This window comes from Diabrotica undecimpunctata, chromosome 6 (genome assembly GCF_040954645.1).
Source record: "Diabrotica undecimpunctata isolate CICGRU chromosome 6, icDiaUnde3, whole genome shotgun sequence".
Lineage (NCBI taxonomy): Eukaryota > Metazoa > Arthropoda > Insecta > Coleoptera > Chrysomelidae > Diabrotica > Diabrotica undecimpunctata.
In genome coordinates, this window is record NC_092808.1 from 142754981 (window position 1) to 142778664 (window position 23684).

Consider the following 23684-nt stretch of genomic DNA (forward strand, 5'->3'; position numbering starts at 1 on the left):
GATCCGTTTAAGCACACTTAGACGTTTTTCCATCGTCACAACCACACGTTTACGCTTCTCATTCATTTTTGCACAAGACGAATTCAAAATCCTCCTCGAAAGCAAAAACAGAACTGTCAACCGGAGGCGAGAGACGATCATCAAGCGGCGTGTTAAGAGGGAGTCTACTGTATATATATATATATATATATATATATATATATATATATATATATATATATATATATATATATATATATATATATAATCGTCAAGTCTTCTACAGCTGGCGTCTTTTCTGGCATTATAATTTTCAGCGTTTTCTGTCGAAGCAATCTTCAGTTTTTAAATCTCTAGCGGTCATTGCATTTTCGCCCTTCTCTCCATTACCGTCTTGGTCTACCTCGTTTTCTTCTTATGGGCGGAGTCCATTTTTCTATCTTTTTTGGTCATCTATTTTCAGGCATTCTCTGCAGGTGTCCATACCAGTTTAGTCTTTTGGTTTCAAAAGTATCTATTATATCTAGGTCAATTTCCGTTTCTCTCCTAATGTCTGCGTTCTTCACCCTATCAAGTCTAGTATGCCGGCAACATCGTCTCCAATAGTCAATTTCAATGGCCTTAATTTTTTATTTGTTTCTTGATTGATTTCAACCGAGTACAACGAGTACAACCCGATACTGTCTATTATTGTTTTATAAATTCTTCTTTTATTTTCGTTTATTTTATTATTGCACAATAGTCCACATAGCTGTCTAGTGGCTAATCTTGCTTGGAAAATCTTAGAATGCATTTCTTCGTTACTCCCTGCTTTTGATGTTATTTGGACTCCCAAGTATTTGAAGGTTTCAGTTGATTTTATTTCAATTTGTAGGCTTTCTGGTTTTTCTCCTGTAACTAAATATTCGGTTTTTTGTATATTAATTGTACAACTCCACTTGGTGTACTCCTCCCCCAGTTTTCTAAGCATATAGTCTATATGAAGAAACGTTTTATAGGTAAAAAATGATTTTGTTTCTTTTTATGGTTATTTCACAAAAAAAGCAAAATTATCGCGACGTCTTTACTAATTTGTCATCAGCTACCCTCATATACCTTTTAGAACTTTCAAATTTTAGAACCTACATAAGATTTTTTTAGCTTTTTTGTTCTTCACTAGCCTAATGGCTGAATTGGCACATAAAGACAATTAAGTTTGAACGTAAGAATTCATTTACTACCGATTGAAACAGAAAGAGGAATAATCTATAAAAATTGTTTTAAAAAATATTCTATATCACACAGTTTATGTTCGAAATTTTATGTTATATTATACTGTCAAACAATCGAAAAATAATTTAATTGGGTAACACCGGTCCTGTCGAGAGGATCCAATAGGTATAATATCCAATAATTATGAATAACCTCTATTATTAAAGAGTATTGAGTAGATATCTAGATTATAAGTTATAACAAATAGCAAAATAATATATCAGCAACAACATTTACATTTAATGTGGTTAGACAATTTGGTGTGTACTGTACATATGATTTTTTTATTATTTACTTGAACTTGAAAATAGGGGATTCCCATACTAGTGAAAATTGTGTCCGTTTACGCAGAGCTTTATATATAAATAGGGAGAATTAAACGAGAACATGATCAGAAGCAGTGCTTTTCTTAGTGTTATATCGCTTCTCGCAGTGTTCACGTCAACAACAGTGGGAGCAATGGCCGGTGAAAGTGACGACTATATACAAAAACGACAAGCTATACTACACGCAGAAAAAAATATGTTTATTGGCAGCCAGATACAGTTAAGCGATAGGGAAAAAGAAGTTGATGATATCGTTTTGAAAATAAAGAAATCTGAATTACAAGAAGGATATAAAAATGTGTCGAGTTTTTTGGCTGCACAACACTTTTTTGATGCGCGAAAGAAAATAGAACAATCGGAAATGTTTTCGATTATAAAAAAAATTCCTAAAGGTGGCTCGTTACATACGCATTATCTTTCGGCAGTGTCGGTGGATTTTATCATAAAAAATATCACGTATTTGGATAATATTTACGGTTGTGACTTAAATGGAACTTTTAAATTGTCTTTTGTTAACGATACCTACAAAAATACTAGTTGTGAATGGAAAAAGTTAGAAGATTATAGAAAGCAAGATCCAAATTTCGATGAATGGTTATACAGTCAACTGTCTTTGGTGGTGGAAAATCCTGGTGAAGTGTACCCCAGTGCAAATACCATTTGGGCCAAATTCAAAAAGACTTTCAGCACCCAGTACGACATGGTATGTTACAGACCAGTGTTTGAAATGTTTATTTATCAACTTTTGAAGGAACTATATTTAGATAATGTAATGTACACTGAACTAAGAGGAACCATAATGCCCCTGTTTGATCTTAACGGTACTCTTTACTCTAAGAAAGAATACTTAGAAATATTCGTCCAAGTTGTTGAGCAGTTTAAGAAAGACTATCCTGGGTTTTTAGGAGTGCGATATATACATTCCGTGTACCGTGGTTTTTCCCCGGATGATCTGAGAAAAGATCTTCAAGATCTAGTGCAATTAAAAAAATCTTTTCCAGATTTTATAGCTGGTTTTGACTTGGTCGGTTACGAAGAAGAAGGATACACCCTATTCGAAATTCACGATGTTTTAATGGACTATACAAAAGAACTAAAATTCTTCTTTCATGCTGGAGAAACTAATTGGTTTGGACACACCGATGAAAATCTCTTAGACGCCGTGTTACTTAACAGTAGTAGGATAGGACACGGATTTGGTTTGAACAAGCATCCAGTCGTGGAAAAACTTGCTAGAGATAAAAATATTTGCATAGAATTATGTCCTATCTCCAACCAAGTACTCATGTTGATTCGAGACCTACGGAACCATCCTGCGGTGGGGCTAATGGCTAATGGATTCCCTGTAGTTATTTGCAACGATGATCCCTCAGCCTGGGAAGCAACTGGTTTAAGTTATGATTGGTACGTTGCATTTATGGCGATGACGTCAGAGGCGAATGGTATACAGGTATTAAAACAATTTGCTATCAACTCTATTATGTACAGTGCAATGGACGATTCAGAAAAACAGGTCGCTCTGAGCCAGTGGGAACGCAGTTGGCAAAAATTTATTGATGAGATTTTAGCTCTATATTCAAACAAAGTTTAAATGATTCTTGTCTACTAATTTATGAACAAATTTTATTTATATTTTATTCCAAACAGAAATAAACTATTAAATGCTTTTTTTTATTATTTTCCATTTAAACTAGGTACAATATAAAATTAATACGAATGATCGCAGTTTGACGCCAATATAATTTTTCAATGATTCTGACATCGCGGCAATCAACTCCTTTTTCTTTCAATATTTTAACTAGCCTGTCATGATGTACTGTATCAAATGCTTTTTCATAATCAATGAAAACGACAAAGACATCTTTACGTTAATCACGATATTTCTGTAGCAAAACATTCAGTGCAAAAAGTACTTCTCTATGCAATGACTACTTTTAATGAGAATCAGCCACAATTTAATATACTATAAGTTTATTTTTTGACGTTTAGATTTCCACTTCGGAAATCATTTTCAAATTACAAAATATTGATAATTTAAACAAATTTTGTTTTTTTTTTTGTTACTTGGTGGAAAATTCTTTTAATAATTTAATTTTATCTGACTCATTTATATTTATTGACAATTCAGACATATGTTATACATTTTAAAGTAGATGACTTTAAAATGATATTGCCAATATTGCCGAGTTGCGTTTCTGGGACGACTTTATTGTATGATAGTTCATTCGATTACATGAAATCAACTTTAACTTGAGAATATCCGTCAAAAAAATCATAACACGTGATTCATCTTTAAAAAGACACATGCGATGATGATGATAAAATTCTCCTGTTAGTGATTTCACAGTAAATCATAAGAAAAAAAACCTCATAATACTAGCTCGACATGGTAAGTATTTATTATTACATTTAGTTTACTCTCAATAAACACCAAATTCTGATTTTATATGTTTACTAATAGTGGTACTAATAAAGGTATTTTCTTTTTATTGACTTCCTCTTTTAATATGGATAACCAGATATGCATTCTGCCGAGGAATTTGCGACACAACTGGTCTCATTTAACATAATTAAAACCGCTTCTTTGATTTTTCTCTTTTTATCATCCGCTTCTTTCAGGACTATATCCATTTTCCATTGAATCCTTTAAGTTTATATATTTGAGATCTATCGAATGCTCTATTTTTAATATAAGATTGATGTTCACTAAAATAAACTACACCTAAATAAAATTGATCGCATTCGCAAGGCATTTTATAAAAATACAATTCTTCGTTCTTTCTTATTCATTGTTAGGTTTAAGATCTCAATGTGTTTGTTGTTATGAATGTTGTTGAAATGTTGAATTTAGTTCCTATCGTTGTAAGTTTTTCTGATAATCGTTTTATGTATGGTATTGTTATTTTTCTCGTATTATTCCTTTTGGATGCTATAGGATCTCGTTCTAAGTTGTTCTGTTCCATTCGATCGATTGTGAAAAATTTCTTAGTAATAAACGATAAGGGATAATCATTTTTTAATAAAACAGATGTTAACAAATGTTTCTCCTCTAAGAACGAATTGTCGTTAGAACAAGTGATTTTGGGTATATCGTATAAGAATTTATTGATTCCCTTTTTAATACGGATATTGTGATTTTTTTTGTAATTTAAATATCTGTTGGTGTGTGTTGGTTTTCTATACACTTGAGTCTCATATCCAGTATCGTTCTTAGAAATTAAAACATCCGAGAAAGGTAGTATGTTATTATATTCCGTTTTCATGGTAAATATTACTGTCTCTTCTTTATCGATTATATCTATCATACCGTGGGCTTTAAATTTTGTTTAGAAATAATATTTGTTTCAAAAACTTCCATAAATATATTAGCTAATAATGGAGATATAGTAGAGCTCATTGCTAGACCAAAATTTTGTTTACAGAATTCATTATGTAGATGAAAATAGGTATTATCAGTACATAATGCCAATAAATCCATTATAGCTGATACATTTAGTGTAAAAAGAAATTTGTTTTGTTTACAATATTTGATTTATATCAATAATTTTTTTTCGAATAGAGCTTTATTTAATTTCTGCGCAGAATTACCCGTACTTGGAGGAATAACGCGCAATGACACATATATGAAAGTAATTTTTTTTCTTCAAAACCCGTAAAACTTTAAACCATTTTATGAGAATAACGTTTTCAATAGATATAAGTTTCAGTAGTTAAATTATGGAAATTTGTGTGCACATAGGAAACTTTTTGTAAGTATTTTCCCTTACGTCGCATAATTTCCCCGGTCTCCCCTAAGTGCCATCTGTCAATCTTACATATTTCCTTTAATTATTTTACTTGTCGATTGCTGTTACTCACACTAAACCTATTCCGCTATATAGCGATCGTTTACATTGTTTAAATATTGTTTATAAGTAAAAAATGACGTTTAATCTTTTGGATATCTTATTTATTGCATATTGTTATCACCAAATTTATCAAAAGTAGTTATTAGATACCTGTAAAAAAGAGTGTCACGAAAAAGGCTTTTCATTTCTTAATTTCTCAGGTCTGTCTAAGAGTTTATAAAGTTGATTATCTTTTCTTTTGATTTTTATTTTATGGTCTATGGAATGTGGAAAAATAATTGTTATAAACAAAGGATAAATTTTTTTTAGAATATAAATAATTATAGTTTGTAAAATTTGGGGAATATTTTCGTTTATATATTAACAAAAATATTCGCCAACAATTTGTCAGACTTGATTTTAACAGAAAACGTTCCAAAAATAGAAAACGCATTGTGGTTGACCTCATTTAACATATGGTATTAAAAAGATTAGTACACAAGATTTATGTAAACAATAGTTGGTATAAATATTAATTATATAACCCACATTCATATTGACAAAGCTGCTTTTATCGCCCTAACAGCAAGATAAGTGATTGTATTATGAAGGTCATATCGACCAACCAAAGTTTTTATTTAACGCTAAAAAAATATCATAAAATAGAAAAGAGACAGGTCAGAATTTAGTAATGGGACTTTAAAGTATAGTCGCCCCGTATTTCGGTGAGACTGTGTAAAAATATATTTATCTGTAATAAAAGCAGGCAATAAAAATTAAAATAAAAGTACTTTACCAGTAGTTATTAACTGACTATCTAAAACTATCTATCTTAAACTTATCAATGACTGGAATGTATAATAATACAAAGTTTTAAACGAGAATTTATTTCTCTATTTAAAGACATTACATTTTTATCTAAAATATTTTTTTAAGGGTACAAAAACATTTTTTTTTACTTTAAATTCAACTAAATTACAACTAGTGATTTAAATAATATACTTTAAAGTAACGAAATTATGCATAATAATTATTTTAAATTAAATGCCATCTTCTTGACTATATGCGAATCTACGGACACATTCATCAAGTACATTGCGGATAACATCTGGAGTAATAAGACTCATTTCATGCCCAATTCTATCTTTCAATTCCTGTAAGTTTTGGGGTCTATTGACATAAACTTTTGATTTTATGTAACCCTACAGGAAAAAGTCTAGAGGTGTTAGATCTGGCGACCTTGCTGGCCACTCTATAAAACCTCGTCTTCCGATCCACCTTCTGGGAAAGCAATGATTTAAAAATTGACGTACTTCACGTGCGTAATGCGAAGGGGCTCCATCTTGATGAAACCAGATATTTTCACTAGGTAAATTTGGATTATTGGCATTTGGATACATGTTAGCAAGGACAGGTCTAAGTTGATTTCTCAAAAAAGTTAAATAACGTTCTCCTGTTAGATTTTCTTCAAAGAAAAAAGGGCCAATGATTCTGTCATTAATGATCCCTGTCCATACATTTACTTTCTGAGGATATTGCGTGTGTGGCTGTCATCCAATGTGGGTTTTCTTGACTCCAATATCTGCAATTTTGACGATTCACAGTATATATATATATATATATATATATATATATATATATATATATATATATATATATATATATATATATATTCGGTTTTATATAACGTCTTACGACGTTGTCCGAATCCCAAACGCCACTGTATTCTGTCTTGAGTTAGGTCTTCGTCCAGATTTCGAGCGCTAATCGCGTTCCTAACTCCCAGGTTCCAGCTCTGTGGTGGTCTTCCTCGTTTCCTCTTCTCTGGGGGTTGCCACATCATCGTTTTTTTAGGCAATCTTTCGTCCCCCATTCGGCTCACATGCCCATACCATATGAGCTGTTTTCTCTCAATATCCTCAACTATAGTGACCTCTATACCCATTTGTTGTTTTATCACTTCATTCCGTATTCTGTCGGCTCTTGATATTCTCATCGATCTTCTGATGGCATCCATTTCCGTGGCTTCGACCTTTTTCTTATATTTTTCGGTTATTCTCCATGTCTCAGCTCCATAAAGTAGGCTAGTTTTAACCATTATCTCATAGATGTTCCATTTTCTTTTCTTTGATATTTCTTTACTCCATAGAATTCCGTTCAAACATGCTATAGCTCTTCGTGCTTGTACAATTCGATGTTCTATTTCTCGTTCGTCTTTTCCACTACGGTCGAAGATGACGCCCAGGTATTTATATTCGTTGCATGGATTTATTTTTTGATTGTCATCGATATCGAGTTGTTCTGCTTCAGCTCCAATTGAGAGGTATTTTGTCTTTTCTAAATTGATATTTAATCCCCATTTCTGGTATTCTTCAATTAGTTTTCTAAGCATGTATTCCATGTCATCTTTGTCATTTGAGATTACCACCTGATCATCTGCAAACTGTAAAGTATATATGTAATCCTGATCGTTCAATTGTATACCCATTCCTTTGACTTTCCTTTTCCATTGTTTCAGAGCTGCAGAGATATAAATCTTAAATAGAGTCGGAGAGATACAACATCCTTGTCTGAGACCCTTAGTAACTGCAAATTTTTCAGCTAAGAGGTTTCCGAATTTCATTTGGGAGTTTGAACCATAATATAGATCTTTGAGAGCACTAACAATGTTTGATGTATGTTTGATGTGCCCATAGTTTATTTAGCGGGACTGTGTCATATGCCTTCTCAAGATCTACAAAAGTCATATGTAACTCTCTATTTGTCACAATTTTCTTTTCTATAATTTGTTTAAGACAGAAGATGTTATCTGTACATGAGCGACCTGCTCTAAATCCTCCTTGTTCTTCGTCTTCAGACGATTGATAATCTTCCTCTATCAGGTTCCGTAGTATTCAACCGTATAGTCGACTCATTGAGCTTTTGACCGATATCCCTCTATAGTTTTTACAATTTCTCCTCTCACCTTTTTTATATATTGGGGTCATATATGCTGTTTTCCATTCATCTGGTGTTGGATGTCCATTAATATATTCGTTAAATATCACCGTGATCATTCTGTACCGACCATTCTGCACGATTCACAGTACCATGTATAAAAAATGTGGCTTCATCGGAAAAAAGGATTTGATTGATGAAATGTGGATTGCGGATACATAAATCCTGAATAATTTCAGAAAAAACTCCAGCATATTCACTTATTTGTGTTGAACTACTGTGAGGATTGTCATGTACATTTAATAAAGTATCAAGTTTCACATTGTCTTCAATTTTAGGACGCCCAGCGTTTGGAATATGTTTAACGTGCCCAGTTTTTCCAAATTTTCGGACTATTTTACTTGCTGTTGATCGGCTGATGGCTCTGTCTGGATATTTTGCGTTGAATAAATTGCAAACCTCGTTCTGTGTTCTTTTCTTATCTCCGCATCCGCTAAGAATTAATATTTCTATGAGTTGTGTTTCATTCAGGTGGCCATAATTTAGTATTTTAGTAAAAATTACAATTGACAACTGATGACAATTCACAAAATCAAAACATTTACGTCAATAAATATTACAGTAACTATGCCACTATCACTTACTTGAATTACCATTTGACAAAAAGTTTCAGTGTTTATGAGATAACTTTTTGTGTCCATTAGTATTTTTACTTATTTTTGCTTTTTTAAGTATTTACTTCAGAAAGTCATGGCAGGAACCGATGGATGGCATTTCGAACATTTAATTTAAAATAATTGTTATGCATAATTTGGTTACTTTAAAGTACATTATAAATGAAATCATTAGTTGTAATTTAGTTGAATTTAAATTAAAAAAAATTGTTTTTGTACCCTTAAAAAAATATTTTACACTTGAGTGCAAAATAATCGACTCAAAGCGATATTTGAGATTACAGCTTCGGTTTCAATGTAAGACGTATGAAAATAAAAAAATGCAATGTGCAAACAATAACTTTATTATTGAACTTACAAAAACTGCTATTGCATTATTTGGAAGACGCAATATAAAAACAATATGCAATACAAACAGAATTTTCTAAATATTTGTCAATGGAACTAACGCAAGAAAGACGTTATGAACAGAGAAATCATCAATTACAACATGAATTTCTTAATTATTTAGTGTTTGATATTACCACCCCTACTCCTAATTACATTTTCCAATCGATTTTGCATGGATCGGTTAACTTTTCTAATAAATTCGTGAGGCATTGCTTTCCAATCCTCATTAAGCGCAGCTCTCAATTCTATTGTGCTCCTTGGTGCATGATTTCTGTCCCGGACCCTTCGTTTAAGCTCATCCCAAACATCCTTTATTGGATTTATGTCCGGGCTTAACGCAGGCCAATTTATTGTAGGTATACCGATCTCACATAGATAGGGGGTGGTGACTTGTGCGATATGGCATCGTGAATTATCGTGTATTAAAATAATGGCATCACCAATAAATCCCGCGTATGAAACCACATGTTCCTCCAAAATATCTCTATTACGATCCGCCATTACACCTCCTCCACGTCCTCCACCAGCCACGAAAATCAACTGGGTTTTCCCATCCATAGAACTGCCTGCCCAAAACGTACAATAATTGCCTTCATGATACAATTTCTCGTATACAAAATTGAGCAAATCGCTCTCCTGGCCTTCCATAGACTTGACGACTCTTGTCGTTGCCATATAGGCAGATCCTACTTTCGTCGGAGAATAATACCTGACTCCATTGATAGTCGTCCCAATCAAAGCAAAGGCGATTAGCAAATTCTAATCGCCTTTGCTTCTGGACTGCAGTTCGATTGGAACCCGTAGCTGCCCTTTTTGGTGTCAGGTTGGCTGCCTTTAGTCTCCTTCTGACTATCCAAACGATAGGCACCACACCTGGGACCTCTCTAAGCTCTTCTTTGAGTTTAGCATCACTCAAATGTCGATTTCCCAGGGATTTCGATACAAGAAATCGATCATCTCGTTCCGTTGTGATTCGTTTACGGTCTCCTCCTTGTCAACGAATATCTTCTTCTTCAGTGCCTTATCCGGTCCGGATGTTGGCGATCATCAAGGCTATTACGGTTTTGTTGACTGCTCGGCGAAACAGCTCCGCTGAGGTCATCCCAAACGGATGACCTCAGCGGAGGTATCAGCTTATATCAACGGATATAATCAACAGTATCTTGGTACCGACGATACACTCAAGACACAGCAGATTGGCTTAAATTTAGTCGATTTGCCACGGCCTTCTGGCTCAGGCCTTCTCTCAATAATGCTACTGCTTAAGTTGCGTTGACGGATGTGGTATCCATTTGTAATGGAGTTGCGAACTTGAGTGACTGATGTCTTATAATGACTTAGTGGGTTGCTTTGGAAAATGATGCGTACGATGTTAACCGAACGCGTTAAGTCGGTGCGTGTCGATTTCATTGAGTCTAATTCTGACCCCCTCTCTACGTGTTGCATTATTTATTTGTAATGCGTCATCCAATTCACCAAAAAACAATTTTTTTTCAAAACTCAATAATGAGGTTAATGATTGTACACTAAATATTTTTAAATTTACACTTTTTAGATTGAAACAGGAGACGTAATTTTGCAAAAGAATTTAGAGTCTATTATTGTGCACTCAAGTGTAGTTAAAAATGTAATGTCATTAAATAGAGAATTATATTCTCCTTTAAATGAGGTGTCGCATTATACCAATTTGTATTTAGAAAAAATTAACGGTTATGTCACTACACCCACACCGGTGACGTCATCCCTACTACATGTACGTTATAAGATGGGTATTTTATAATAAAAATCGACCTGTTTCGGGATTTCCCTCAAAACTCGACGGTTCTCGAAATAATGATAATATTCCATAATTTAGCCGTTCACTGTATGGAAATAGCACGCAACTACAAATCCTACGACCACTTGTTATAGAAAACGACGTTATCGAAGCAGTGAACGAATTTGTATACCTGGGAGCGCTCCTTAACACTGAAAATAATACTACCGTAGAGATAAACCGCAGAATTTGCATGGCCAACAGATGCTTTTTTGGACTCAATCTCCTCCTTAAATTCACAATTATATCGAGAAATACAAAAATAAAACAAAACAATACGCCCAGTCCTAACATATGGGTCAGAGACCTGGACTCTAACAAAAAGTAATGAAAACATGTTGGATGTTTCGAAAGAAAAGTACTAAGATGAGATCATAGATTCGCCTTAGTACTTTTCTTGAGCAATAAATGACAATGGACTGCGGAGAAGACGATACAACTTCCAACTTTATAGAACATACCAGGAACCAGATATCCTAAAACATATTAAGATAGGACGTCTGAGGTGTATAGGACATGTAATGCGGATGAAACAAAATGACTCAGCTAGAAAAACGCTTCTTGGTAGACCCATTGGTCAGAGAAGAGGAAGATCCAAAACAAGGTTCCTTGATATCATCGATGAAGATATGAGAAATATGGGAATACGTGCTTGGCGGAGAAAGGCGATGGATAGGGACGACTGGAGAGAAATTCTTGAAGAGGCTAGGATCCACGCAGGGTTGCAAAGCCAGAATGATGATGATGTATGTGTTTATGTGTATTTTCTGCTTTACTCTTTATAATTTAGCTTCATTTAGGTATGGGTCAAAAGGTTAATAAACTATTTTATTAAAACACATGGATAAAAAATTCAACAACTTGAGGTGCGACAATATCATTCATAATTTTAAATCTCTTACCTGTACTAATTCAGCTAATACAGTATCAATATTCGAAAACGCCGCTCTAGCTTCCACGTAAAAGTTAAGTTGCTGTTCGAAGTCTCTGCCATAATTCACCTTTCTAACGACATTGCACAATATTTCTCCAATTTGCTTATACTCATCCTCCGGTGTCAAAGCGTTGACAGAATCGTGAAGAATGCCACACAAAAACATCAAGGCGTTAGTTATGACGGGGTCGTTCGTTTTGTATTGACCGCTACAGGAAGTCAAAATGTTTTTGCAGACTTCTACTTTGATCGATTCCTCTTGAAAGAGATCAACAACTGGCAAAAAGTTATCCTGCAAATAAATAGACTTTGATATTTTGGAGCAATTGTACAACAAATAAAAAAAAAGAAAAAAAGTGTAAAAATCTTAATAAACCAAATTTACGTCTATATTCTTTGTTTACACTTAACACCCTTTATTTTTATTTTGATAACAAAATTTTTGACATTTGCAGTTGCGGTAAGAAGTAAGGTAGAGCTTGTGTGAAGAGTGAAGGCGGCTAATATGAAACTTCAAAACAAATGAAAAAAAATCGGTTGCCTGTAAAGTCGGTTTTACGGGCGAAGATTTTACGTGACAACGTCTTTTTCTCGGTAGAATATTTATTGATATGAATATTATTAAATTGCACAATAGTTGTTTGCAGTTGAAACGCGCTGTTTCTTCTCAATCGACTGAATTACGATTGATTGCAGAGTGATTTAAACTAATAATTTACTTAACACTATCAACATTTGTCAATAGTATGACATAACCTATAAACTCAGTTTCTCAACTTTTGTGTCAATCTAACAATTAATCAATCAATCATAGTTTACGAGGATGAAATATTAGTGTACAATTATTTACCTTTATTGTTGCAGTTGTTGTAAATGACGAATCTAAGCACTCCACATTTTCACTACAGACACAGCTGACGATACTTTAACCACACGTGTGAACTTGTATTATGACGCTTTCTCGGTTTTCCAACGCCAAGAACGCTCGAGAAAGACAGAGACACAAGCACGCACCGATTCAACGTGCCTAATTCTCTAGTGCTGCGCGCGCAGCGGACCGATCATGTTTGAGTGGGAGAGAGACGGGTCTCTCTCTCGTTCGGTGACTCATCGTAACAGACGTGAGCGGGCGTTACACTTTTTCATGAGTGACTCCGAGCCACAACCTAATTTAAGACGTTGTCACGTCAATAAAAAAAGTTAGTAATATTAAAAATCGTATTTCTTCTATATTTGTTTTTATTTGTAGTTGAAAAGCTTACAAAGACCGATATATGTCAGTCAGTATTGGATTCAGAGTGATAAAAAAAGGATACAATTAAGAATGAGTATATCACCCAATACGAAAAGAGAAGAAGTGTTATATTTATATGTACATGCAACTCGCTAGGAGATAAATTCAAATAAACATCTTTACAATACAAACAACTGTTATTTAAATAACTCTACTGTAGATCTAAATTCCAAACCTTTAAAAGGAATTTAAAAAATAGGATTATTTCGACTTACCATAATTAACAGCATCTCGAAATCTTGAAATTGGGCAACTATTTTTGATATCACAATTTTCAGTTCGTTGTAATGGTTCTCGAAGCTCCTATTGGGTGTCATATGTTCGATTAAATCTCCAAGAACGGAATTTAGCTCTCTGCTCTGAAACAAAAAAATGTTTTTTTTGTACACTGAGTATATTTTTCTGAAGCTTGTTGGAAGTGGCATTTTAATATTATTTACAATGTTTAACTCTTTCATTACTGCGGGGACATATATGTCCCAGCTGATTTCAAAAAATCTGCTGGCATCTGTTTTGAATGTAACCGTATGTTTAGACATTCCTCATACAACTCATAAATAATACAATTTTCGTAAAGAAAAAGTGGCTGCTCTGTTTTTTTAACCGATTGTATATAATTTAGTTGCTGATTAACACGTTAGTGATATATATTGTTTATTTTTGATATTGTTTTCATCGATTTTACCATAATTTTTAAACGGGACTCTGGTGTCCCAGTAGTAGTTTATACTCGGTAGTATTAATCCTATTCGTATTGTTTGGTTGCAGACTTACTATGCCACGTAGACGTTTTCTCTACACAAAATACAAAAGGAGCTTCAAAAAGAAATTGAAAATCTCTCAAATATTTCTGAAAATGAATCCGAGCAAGAACCTTATGCTGCCTCAGAGTCTGATTATGTACCTGGTGACGATTCTGCCTCAGATTCCGATGAAGTACCTGAGAATACTCCTGACCGTGTGGATGTAAACATCACTGCTTCCACGAAGGAAGTTCTGATAACGAGGAAATATCTGAAGATGAGTCTGAAAGGAATGAATTGACTGCACAATGGAATATACCAAATGTAAACTTTTGTCTGAAAAAAGAAATTCCTACCCAGAGAAATGGGATAACAATACTAAATCTTAATAAAGGTTCTCGTCCTGTTTTGGATATTTTTCTAAAATTATTTCCGCGTAGTTTATTTATGCATATTGCTTCTTGTATAAACCAAAGAATAGCAGCACTTCCAAAAAACTGAAATATAGAATTAATAAAGTACCATCTATCTCACACTACTGGTCACAAAACGAACCACTTTCGAATTCCCTCATAAGAAAAGCTATTTTAAGAGATCGCTGTTTATTCCTGCTATCTAAGTCCTACTATAATAATCCTGAAAGAAATGATAATACGTCAAAAACATACTACATCGATGAAGTGGTTTCTTGTCTCAAACAAACTTTTGTAAAGACGAGGGCTGAGAGTTCCCATCAGTCCATCGACGAATCAATGACTAAGTTTAAAGGAAGATCTGCCCTGAAGCAGTATCTTCCTATGAAGCCAGTAAAAAGATGTATAAAAATGTGGCAACGACGTGATTCTTTCACAGGATATATATACGATTTCAATATTTACTCGGGAAAAGAATCCACACCAACTACTCGAACTCTAGGAGAACGAGTTGTTGAAACTCTAGCGAACACCTTACAGTCACCAGATGTGTGTCTATGTTTTGATAGATTTCCCACTTTGTTCAACCTACTAAACACCCTAAATTTTCCATGTTTAGGAACCTACATGACCAATCGGGTAGGCGTAACCAAATTTGAAATAACATAATGTTAAGGGGTGATATGGAGTTTTTAGTTTCATCCGAAGGAATTTTAGCGACTAAATGGAAAGATACGAAAGAAGTGATGCTGATCTGAAATTGTCACAGTACAACTGTTGGAATTATCGACAGAAAGCTACGAACTGGAGAAAAAGCTGAGTTCACTTGTCCAGAAGCAATTATTTTTTACAATAATTTTATGAGAGGAGTAGATCTCGCCGATCAAAACGTTAGCACGTATGATATGGACCGAAAATCTGTGAAACGATGGAGAAAAGTTTTTTTATAGATTAGTTATGTACGCTATTGTAAATTCTTGGATTATTTACAAGGATTTGCATAAAAGAAGTGTACAACAAGATAATACAACATTTTCACATCTGAATTTTCTGATGCCACTAGCAGAATAGCTAATTGAATTCGGAAGATCAAAATCAAATGTAAAAAGACGAATAAGCGGCCGTTCTGGAAGAATATCTAAACGACAGAAATAGATGATCAGTGTTGGAGATTATTTATCACAACAAATACCTACTAGGAGAAGGTGCTTTATATGTTCACAAAATAAATCAGAAACTCGAACTACGACTATATGTACAGCGTGCAATGTGCCTCTATGCAAAAATTGTTTTTTACCACATCATTCGTAAAAGGTAATGTTTTTTTTTTGTGTAATGTACGATTTTTATTTTAAATATAAGTTTGTTTCTTTACTGATGGGATTTATTTATTTCACGATTCAACACTAATGGGACATATATGTCCCATTTCCTTTCTAAGAATACAAGGACACGCAATAATGTAAATAAAATCAATCGCTTTTTTAGGTCTCTAGGTATCAACGAATATCATTTAAGTTATTTTAAACAATTTTATTTAGCTACAATGAAATCAAGTAATCAGGTAATTTGAAGTATATATAAAATACTTTCACTTACCGTGAAATATTCGACAACGAATTGAATCCAGATTTCCGCGCAGGCGATATACTCATCCGGTTTCGTAAAAGAACTTATGTACCCCCAAACTATATTTAAAATGTCTCGACGTTGGTCAGCAGGTGGGGGACACACCGTTATACACAGTCCCAAAGTCCTTAGCAAGACATGCAGGGGTACGCCTCCGTCGGAACAATCGTTGATCATGTCCAAAAATTCCATTGTTCTATCGGCTATGTAAGCTGGTTTAAATCCAGACATGATCGTATTCAATATCAGCGAACTAAAAATGAAGAATGCTTAATATAACTATTAATAATAACTATTACGTGTGATTAATTAAATGAATAAGGTAGCAGGTGAAATTAATTTAGAAGTATACAAATCTTTTCATGTTCATCTGGACAATCATAAGGAATATGTGAATGTTTTGACTTGATATGAACCACCTACGGTTTCTGAAATCAAGTGTATGAAAATTGATATAATATCCCAAAATAAGCAGTCATAAAAATTTAGTAATTTTTCATCAAACGATCATGTATTTCTACATTTTACGTTTTGATGTATGTTAGGGTGACACCTATTGGTGTAGTATTGAAACCATTATTTGTAGTTAAGGTATCACATCTAGTTGGATACGGGATTTAAGTGCTCTTGTGATGACATTGCGATCGATGCAATGTATTTTGTCATCGTGTGTTTGGAGTGCTCGTTAATATCCGTTAACTGTAGAATGTAGGTTTCTGTTCTAAAACATATGCGCATGACCAACACAAAGTTCGGCATTGTCAAATCTAATCCAAACTCAATCAAACAAAATCAGTGTCCATAACGTCTACCAGTGTCTACGTAACGAGCGATTTATGTAATGCATTCGATCAGAGTTGTTTATTTTGTACTTGTGAATATAAAAAAATTCAGGTTCAGTAATAAATACACAAACACTGACAGACACAGTCTAGGTACCGAAGAACATTGAGAAGAAATCAAAACAAAAGTTATTGACACAGCAAGAAAAAGAAAAATACAAAAAGAGAATGGTTCAATGACGAGTGTAATAAGGCCATACAGAAAAGAAATGAAGAACACAAGAAATATATGAAAAGAAGAACCAGAGAAAGAAGGGCAAGTTACTAAGATGCAAGACGGAGGCCAGATAAAATATGCCGAACGGAGAAAAGAAAATACGAAAACGGCAATGTACAGAAAATGGAAGAAAATCTTCAAAGCAACAATATAAGACGGGCGTACAGATATCTACGCAATTTAAGAGAAGGATACAAACCCCGAACAAATCTATGCAGAAATCAAGAAAGGCAAATAACCAGTGATCCAAAAGAAATAAAATCAGTCTGGAAAACCTATTTCCAAACTCTTTTAGGGACACAAGAAAATGAAGAGCATATGGACATGCATCACAATGAGGGAGACACCGAAAATATAGAACCCCCAACGATGGAAGAGGTAAAACAGGCAATACGCGCACAAAAGAACAATAAGGCTCCAGGTATTGACAACGTCCCCCCTGAGCTATATAAATTAGGTGGCGATCACCTAGTAGGACAAATGCATGTGCTCATGAACAAGATTTGGAATGATGAAAAGATCCCTAATGATTGGAAAACCGGGATTATATGCCCAATCTCTAAAAAAAGGGGATAAAATGAAATGCGAAAATTATCGCGGCATAACCCTCTTGTGCACGGCGTACAAAATTTTTACTTACATACTAAACAAACGACTCCAACAACTAACTGAAAATATTGTCGGGGAATATCAAACCGGTTTCCGACAAGGAAGATCTACAACTGACCAACTATTCACAGTGAAACAAATCTTAAACAAATCATGGGAATACGACATTGACGTCCACAACATATTCATAGATTTCAAACAAGCCTACGACTCAATTAATAGGAACAAGTTATATCAAATATTGCAGAGCTTTAATATCCCCAAAAAATACATCCGACTGGTAAAAACAACAATGGATTCGTCAATAGCAACTGTCAAAATGAGCTCACTGAAAACTTTACGATAGCCCAAGGATTAAAGCAAGGAGCACCGACACTATTCAACCTGACCTTGGAATATGTGATAAGACAGCTGAATATAGGAAGAGGTAATCTCCTAACAAATAAATCAATACAGATTGCCGCCTATGCCGATGATATCAGCATCATGTCTCGCAGAACAGAAGAGACGGCAGAAATATATTCACAATTAAAATCAAAGGCAAAAGAGACCGGACTAGAAATAAATATTCAAAAGACAAAAAAGTTAACACAGGCAAGAGCTAGGGGAAACAGACGCACAGTTGAATTAGAGGACGATATTGAAACGGTAGAAAGTTTCACATATTTAGGAGTTACATTAGACACGGATGGAACAGAAGAACCAGAAATCCAAAGAAGAATAGTAAAGGGAAACAAAGCTTATTTTTCACTCGATCATGTGTTCGCTCCAAAAACACACACTGGAGATCGAAAATCAGGGTCTACAAAACTATTATCAGACCAATAGTATGTTATGGATGCGAGACATGGGTGATGACAGAAGAGACAAAAAGAAAACTGGAAGTCTTCGAAAGAAAAGTCCTAAGAAAGATATTTGGACCTATTAACGAAAACGGAATATGGAGATCCAGGTATAACCATGAACTCTACCAACTGTTCAAAGAGACACCGATCTCAGAATTCGTTAAACTTCGGAGACTTCGCTGGGCTGGTCATGTAGTAAGAATGGAGACAGAAAGATTGCCGAAAAGAGCCCTTGATAGTAAAATGCAGGGCGCAAGACCAAAAGGAAGGCCACGGAAAAGATGGGAGGATGAAGTGGCATTGCTAAATGGCGTGCCCTCCAAGTAAAGACTTGGCCGGACCCTGAGCTTCCTGGCCTTTCGGCATACGCTCTTAGCGAAACCTCTGCCCCTACGAGTCCGACACCAAAGTGAAGGTGCCACGGGGCGCGTACCAAAGCCGTCCCGTGGGTCCCCCTGTGGGGGTACCCCGTAGGGTTACCACGACACGTCTAGCACACGCAACCCGCGGGGGCTCCACCTTCCCCGTAGTACCTGTGTTGTGAGTACCTTGCCTACCCGTTACTCCCACACTACGGGCGGGTAGGTTTGGCAGGCGGAGGAATTTCCACCTCACACGTAGACAGGTCGCCGCCGAGGATCTCTCCTCTACCACTCTTGGATCTCCCGGTGGGTACGTGCCGGGGCACCTACACCGCTCCTGACCGCCGTCAGGCGCGGTGTGTCCATACCCCTCCTGACCAAGGTCAGGAGAGGTATTTACGGGCCCAGCTCGTTCAACCTCACCAGGCTCTTTTGGAATGGGAGTAGAGTGGTCCCACGAGTAGTCTCGTCTCGGATACTAGGAGTGTAGACCGGTGACCGTGTCGCCGAAGCGACCGTGTGCGTTTCTACAAACCCGACACCTCTAGCGACGGCTCTCCACCTCCCTATTCCTACCCATTAGTCGCCTCTTACGACAGGCAGGGCTTTCTGACCCCGGCCGTATTCTTATCTCCGCGAGCCGGACGGAGGGGGATGAAGTGGCAGCGGACGCGCAAAATTTGCTAGACGTGAGAACCTGGAGAAGATCGGCGCGGGACCGACAAGGTTGGAGGCATAGTTTGGAGGAGGCCAAGGCCCGATTTGGGCTGTAGCGCCATTGGAGAGAGAGAGAATGCATAAAACGGTTGCGCTTTGCGGCATCCCTGTTTATTCTCCAATGTTAGTCTTTAGGAACCCGCTATCATAGACCTAGACCTAACCTAGAAATAAATTATCCTTATGTGGCGTATTGTTAAATTAAGTTGGTTGATGATTTCAACAATGAAATTATAAAAAGGGACTACTACTAATTTGCGAAAACTGAGAAGTTAATTTGGGTAACCAATGTCGACGACAAGGGGATTTTATAAGGTCAAATAATGACAAGTAATTTAAAAGTTAACTGAACTTGTATGTTAAAAAATGTATATATAATTACCTGTTTTTATTTTTTCGACATATAGTAAGTAAGTTCGGTAGATACGATTCATTTACTACACAATTCACTGCTTCCAGAATAAAATCTAATGCAGGCGTGTAGAGTGTGATATAACCAGGTAGTTCCATATTTTGTCTTTCTAGATCATTCTTGACACCACGACTAAATAACTGAAAAGACAAGTACAAGATTTTAAATTATTGAGAAACTAATTTTAGTTATCGAAAAACAATCTTTATAATATAATGTCTAGATAAATTTGCTGAGTTTCTCTAAACATCAATTTTAAATAAACACTTACATGTTGATAAGAATCTAAGAATCCTGTAAAATTGGCAAGTAAAAACCCAAATTCAGATTTTTTCTTTAAAACAGTTATTCCAATTCTGCATAAATAACATCTAACATACAAAGCCACTAACGGATTGCCAATTCCGTGGACCATATCAGTCATTCGTTGAAGGCTTTCACAGCATTCACTAGAAAAGAGAACGCTTATCAATAAAGTTCAATTATACAGTTGTTGTATCCATATGTGACGCCCATTATACAGTAGACTCTCGTAAGTTCGACCTCGGTTAGTTCGGTCTCTGCTTAGGCTTAACTCAGACGTACCACTTTCCGGCCACATTAGAACCACAAAAAAGTGGTTGTGTGTTGAGAGTATACAATTTGTATGAAATATCGTGGTAGCACTCAGAAGGACGAGAGACTGTGGTAAGATCAACAACTGTCGTCTTCGGTGGGTGATACCGTCCACAAAACTATCGCAGACGCTGCACGTCTCTCGTCAGCGACTCTCTAGCCAAAGCGTCATTCACTTTTCTATGCGTGAAGCATAAAGTCGTGCTGGTGGTGATTGTTAAATATTTGTTAAAGAGAAATTTTAAATGTTATTAAAAAATACTCTTTTATGAACCCATGCAGACCCACAATGTTGGAGATAGAGGTTTCAATGGTTACCACGAGTATGGTTACAATACGACTAATACATATCAAGAGAGATCACAGCTGTTTCCCGAAGACCGCTATGGTATCCGAACTGACCGACCTGAGATCCGATCGCCAAGAGTTCAACCGGAATGTTCACAAGGAAGTATTTTCAAGCATCACTATCTCCAACAGAACCGGAGCTTTTACCACTTGAGAATCCGGGAGAAGCTTTGCCGCCAAGTCAACCGGTGTTTTCACCACTCTCCCAAGAGTCGCTTTTATCTCAAATTTTTGATTGACATCATGTTTATTGTGTAAATATTTCAATAAACATTAAATAATAAAATGGTTTTACTGACATTAGAGCGATTGCGAGGCGTTCGTCAGGAGCAATACTTGTTCTCATGGATGTATCTTCTCGTTTTAAATTATCCTTTAACTCTGTTAACAAATAATCGAATGTACTTTTCCTCATTCGAAAATAATTAAAAAATTTGTCATCATACAGTCTTAAATGATGATAAAGTTGTTGAAATTGACTTTCCTCTTTATTTTCGATGATAGGATGAACCCAATACAATATATTACGACGACGCCGTCTTTTTTTGACGCAGTAAAAGCCACAACAATGCTTCTTCAAAATTCATCGCTGTGCTGTGTGCTTTGTGTGGTTCATTTGTGGTTCATTCGACCACAGCACGTCCACAAAATTGTTGACGGACAGTGGTCATTTTGATCGACAAGTCAACCACTGTAAGACTACTATTAAAGCCATCGATAAAAACTATCGATGGCTTTTGTACACAGATTTAAACTGAAAAAGTTCTACAAAAGCGTTGCACACTGAAAAAAGCAAAACACGAATTAGTGGAAGATGCTCAGTGGTTGTGGTTCGTTCAAGAACGAAGACGAGGAACCCCGTTAAGTGGACCAATCCTAAAAGAGAAGGCTATGCTATCTTGCACTCAAAGCTTCAACCAGAAGAGGCGTTCTCGGCTAGTGAGGGATGGCTCTCCCGATGGAAAAAGAGACACGGGGTTCATTTTATTGGAGTTTGTGGCGAGAAGCTGTCAGCAGACCCAACAGCAGCCAAAAATGTTTATGCAAAATTTTTAAAAATCATTGGTGACCAAAACTTGAGTCCAGAGCAAATCTACAACATCGACGAAACTGGGTTAAATTTTAGACTTCGGCCCAAAAAAAGCTTTGCCACCCCACTCGAAACATTGCGGCAGAATTTAAAGTCAGCAAAGAGAGGATAACTGTCGCCTTGTGTTCAAGTGCCTCGGGGACCCACAAGATACCCCTATTTGTCATTGGCACAGCAGCAAAACCGAGAGCGTTTAAGAACCTAAACATGGAAACTCTACCAGTGTATTACCGGTCGTAGAAATCAGCATGGATGGACACATATTTGTCCAGGGAATGGTTTGTATGCGAATTAGTTTCGAAAGTGAAAAACCATTTGACAAAATTAAATCTGCCCATCAAAGCACTTCTACTGCTTGACAACGCGCCTACTCACCAGGAAGGTCTTTAAACTGCTGTTCCTGCCACCCAACCTAACCAGTCTTTAACAGCCAATGGACCAAGGGGTCATTGAGTGCTTCAAGAGAAAGTATCGCCGAAAACTGCTTTCTGAAGTTCTTTCCAAACTGGAGGCGGCTGATGACAACTTAGACCTATTAAAAGTTCTGAAGTCAGTTAATATGAAGGATGTTGTGTACATGTCGGCCAAGGCATACGACGAAATACCACCATCGACGTTTGTAAAGTCTTGGAAAAAACTTTGGCCAAATTTAGAAGATAAGATTGACCCAGCAAACACATCAACAGATGAGCCAAACAACATTCTTATTAACGAACCTGATGACGATGCAGCTCTATTGCACGATCTTCAGCAACTACCGAACTGTGGTCCCATTGTAGAAGAAGATGTTTTGGAGGGAATCAACTTTGAAAAGGAGCTACACAACGAGGTTTTGAACGACGACGAAAAATCGCCGAGTGTGTCATTCGCAAAGAAAATGAGAAGGATAACGACACAGATGCTGCTGAGGATGAAGAGAAAGATGAAGAAAATAAAATGAGCCGAGCTGAAGGCAAAACAGCTTTACAACTGGCAGCTACCTGCGTCGAACAGCAAAAGGAAGCAACTGCCATCGATGTAATGATTATTAAAAAGTGGCGTGACTTTGCACATCAAAAATCATTAGAAAAGAAAATTCGGAAAAAAATTACTGACTTTTTTTAAGTGTTTAAGAAGCCAAACCACCAATGTGCAATAATATTTTTAAATTTTATTAGGCCTACAGTTCTGTAAGTATTGTTTTACAGTATTTTTGTAACTGTCTATCTTTTGATATGTGTTAAATATATGTCAGAGTATTCCTCTGTGTTATTTTCTACTTAATGTACAAGTGTTTTGTTTTTGCCAGATCCATACAAACAATAAATGGGCATTTTTTAGATAAACGTCGGTTAGTTCGGCCTAGGGTCCGGTCCCGAGGTTGCCGAACTTACGGGACTCTACTGTATTTAATAAAAATATTAAATAAATAAAA

The 23684-nt window shown here is 35.8% G+C and overlaps 1 protein-coding gene across 1 annotated transcript in view; it reads right to left on the reverse strand.

Annotated features, from left to right (window-relative positions):
* The window catches only part of LOC140444010 (VPS35 endosomal protein-sorting factor-like), a 39854-nt gene that overhangs the window by 13170 nt on the left and 3000 nt on the right, over window positions 1-23684 (reverse strand). Inside the window, exons 7-11 of the mRNA XM_072535586.1 lie at window positions 20489-20666; window positions 20188-20357; window positions 16184-16466; window positions 13644-13787; window positions 12103-12426 (exon numbers count right to left, since the gene is read on the reverse strand). Coding sequence (XP_072391687.1) covers window positions 12103-12426; window positions 13644-13787; window positions 16184-16466; window positions 20188-20357; window positions 20489-20666 — 1099 coding nt within the window. The remainder of the gene's footprint in view (window positions 1-12102; window positions 12427-13643; window positions 13788-16183; window positions 16467-20187; window positions 20358-20488; window positions 20667-23684) is intronic.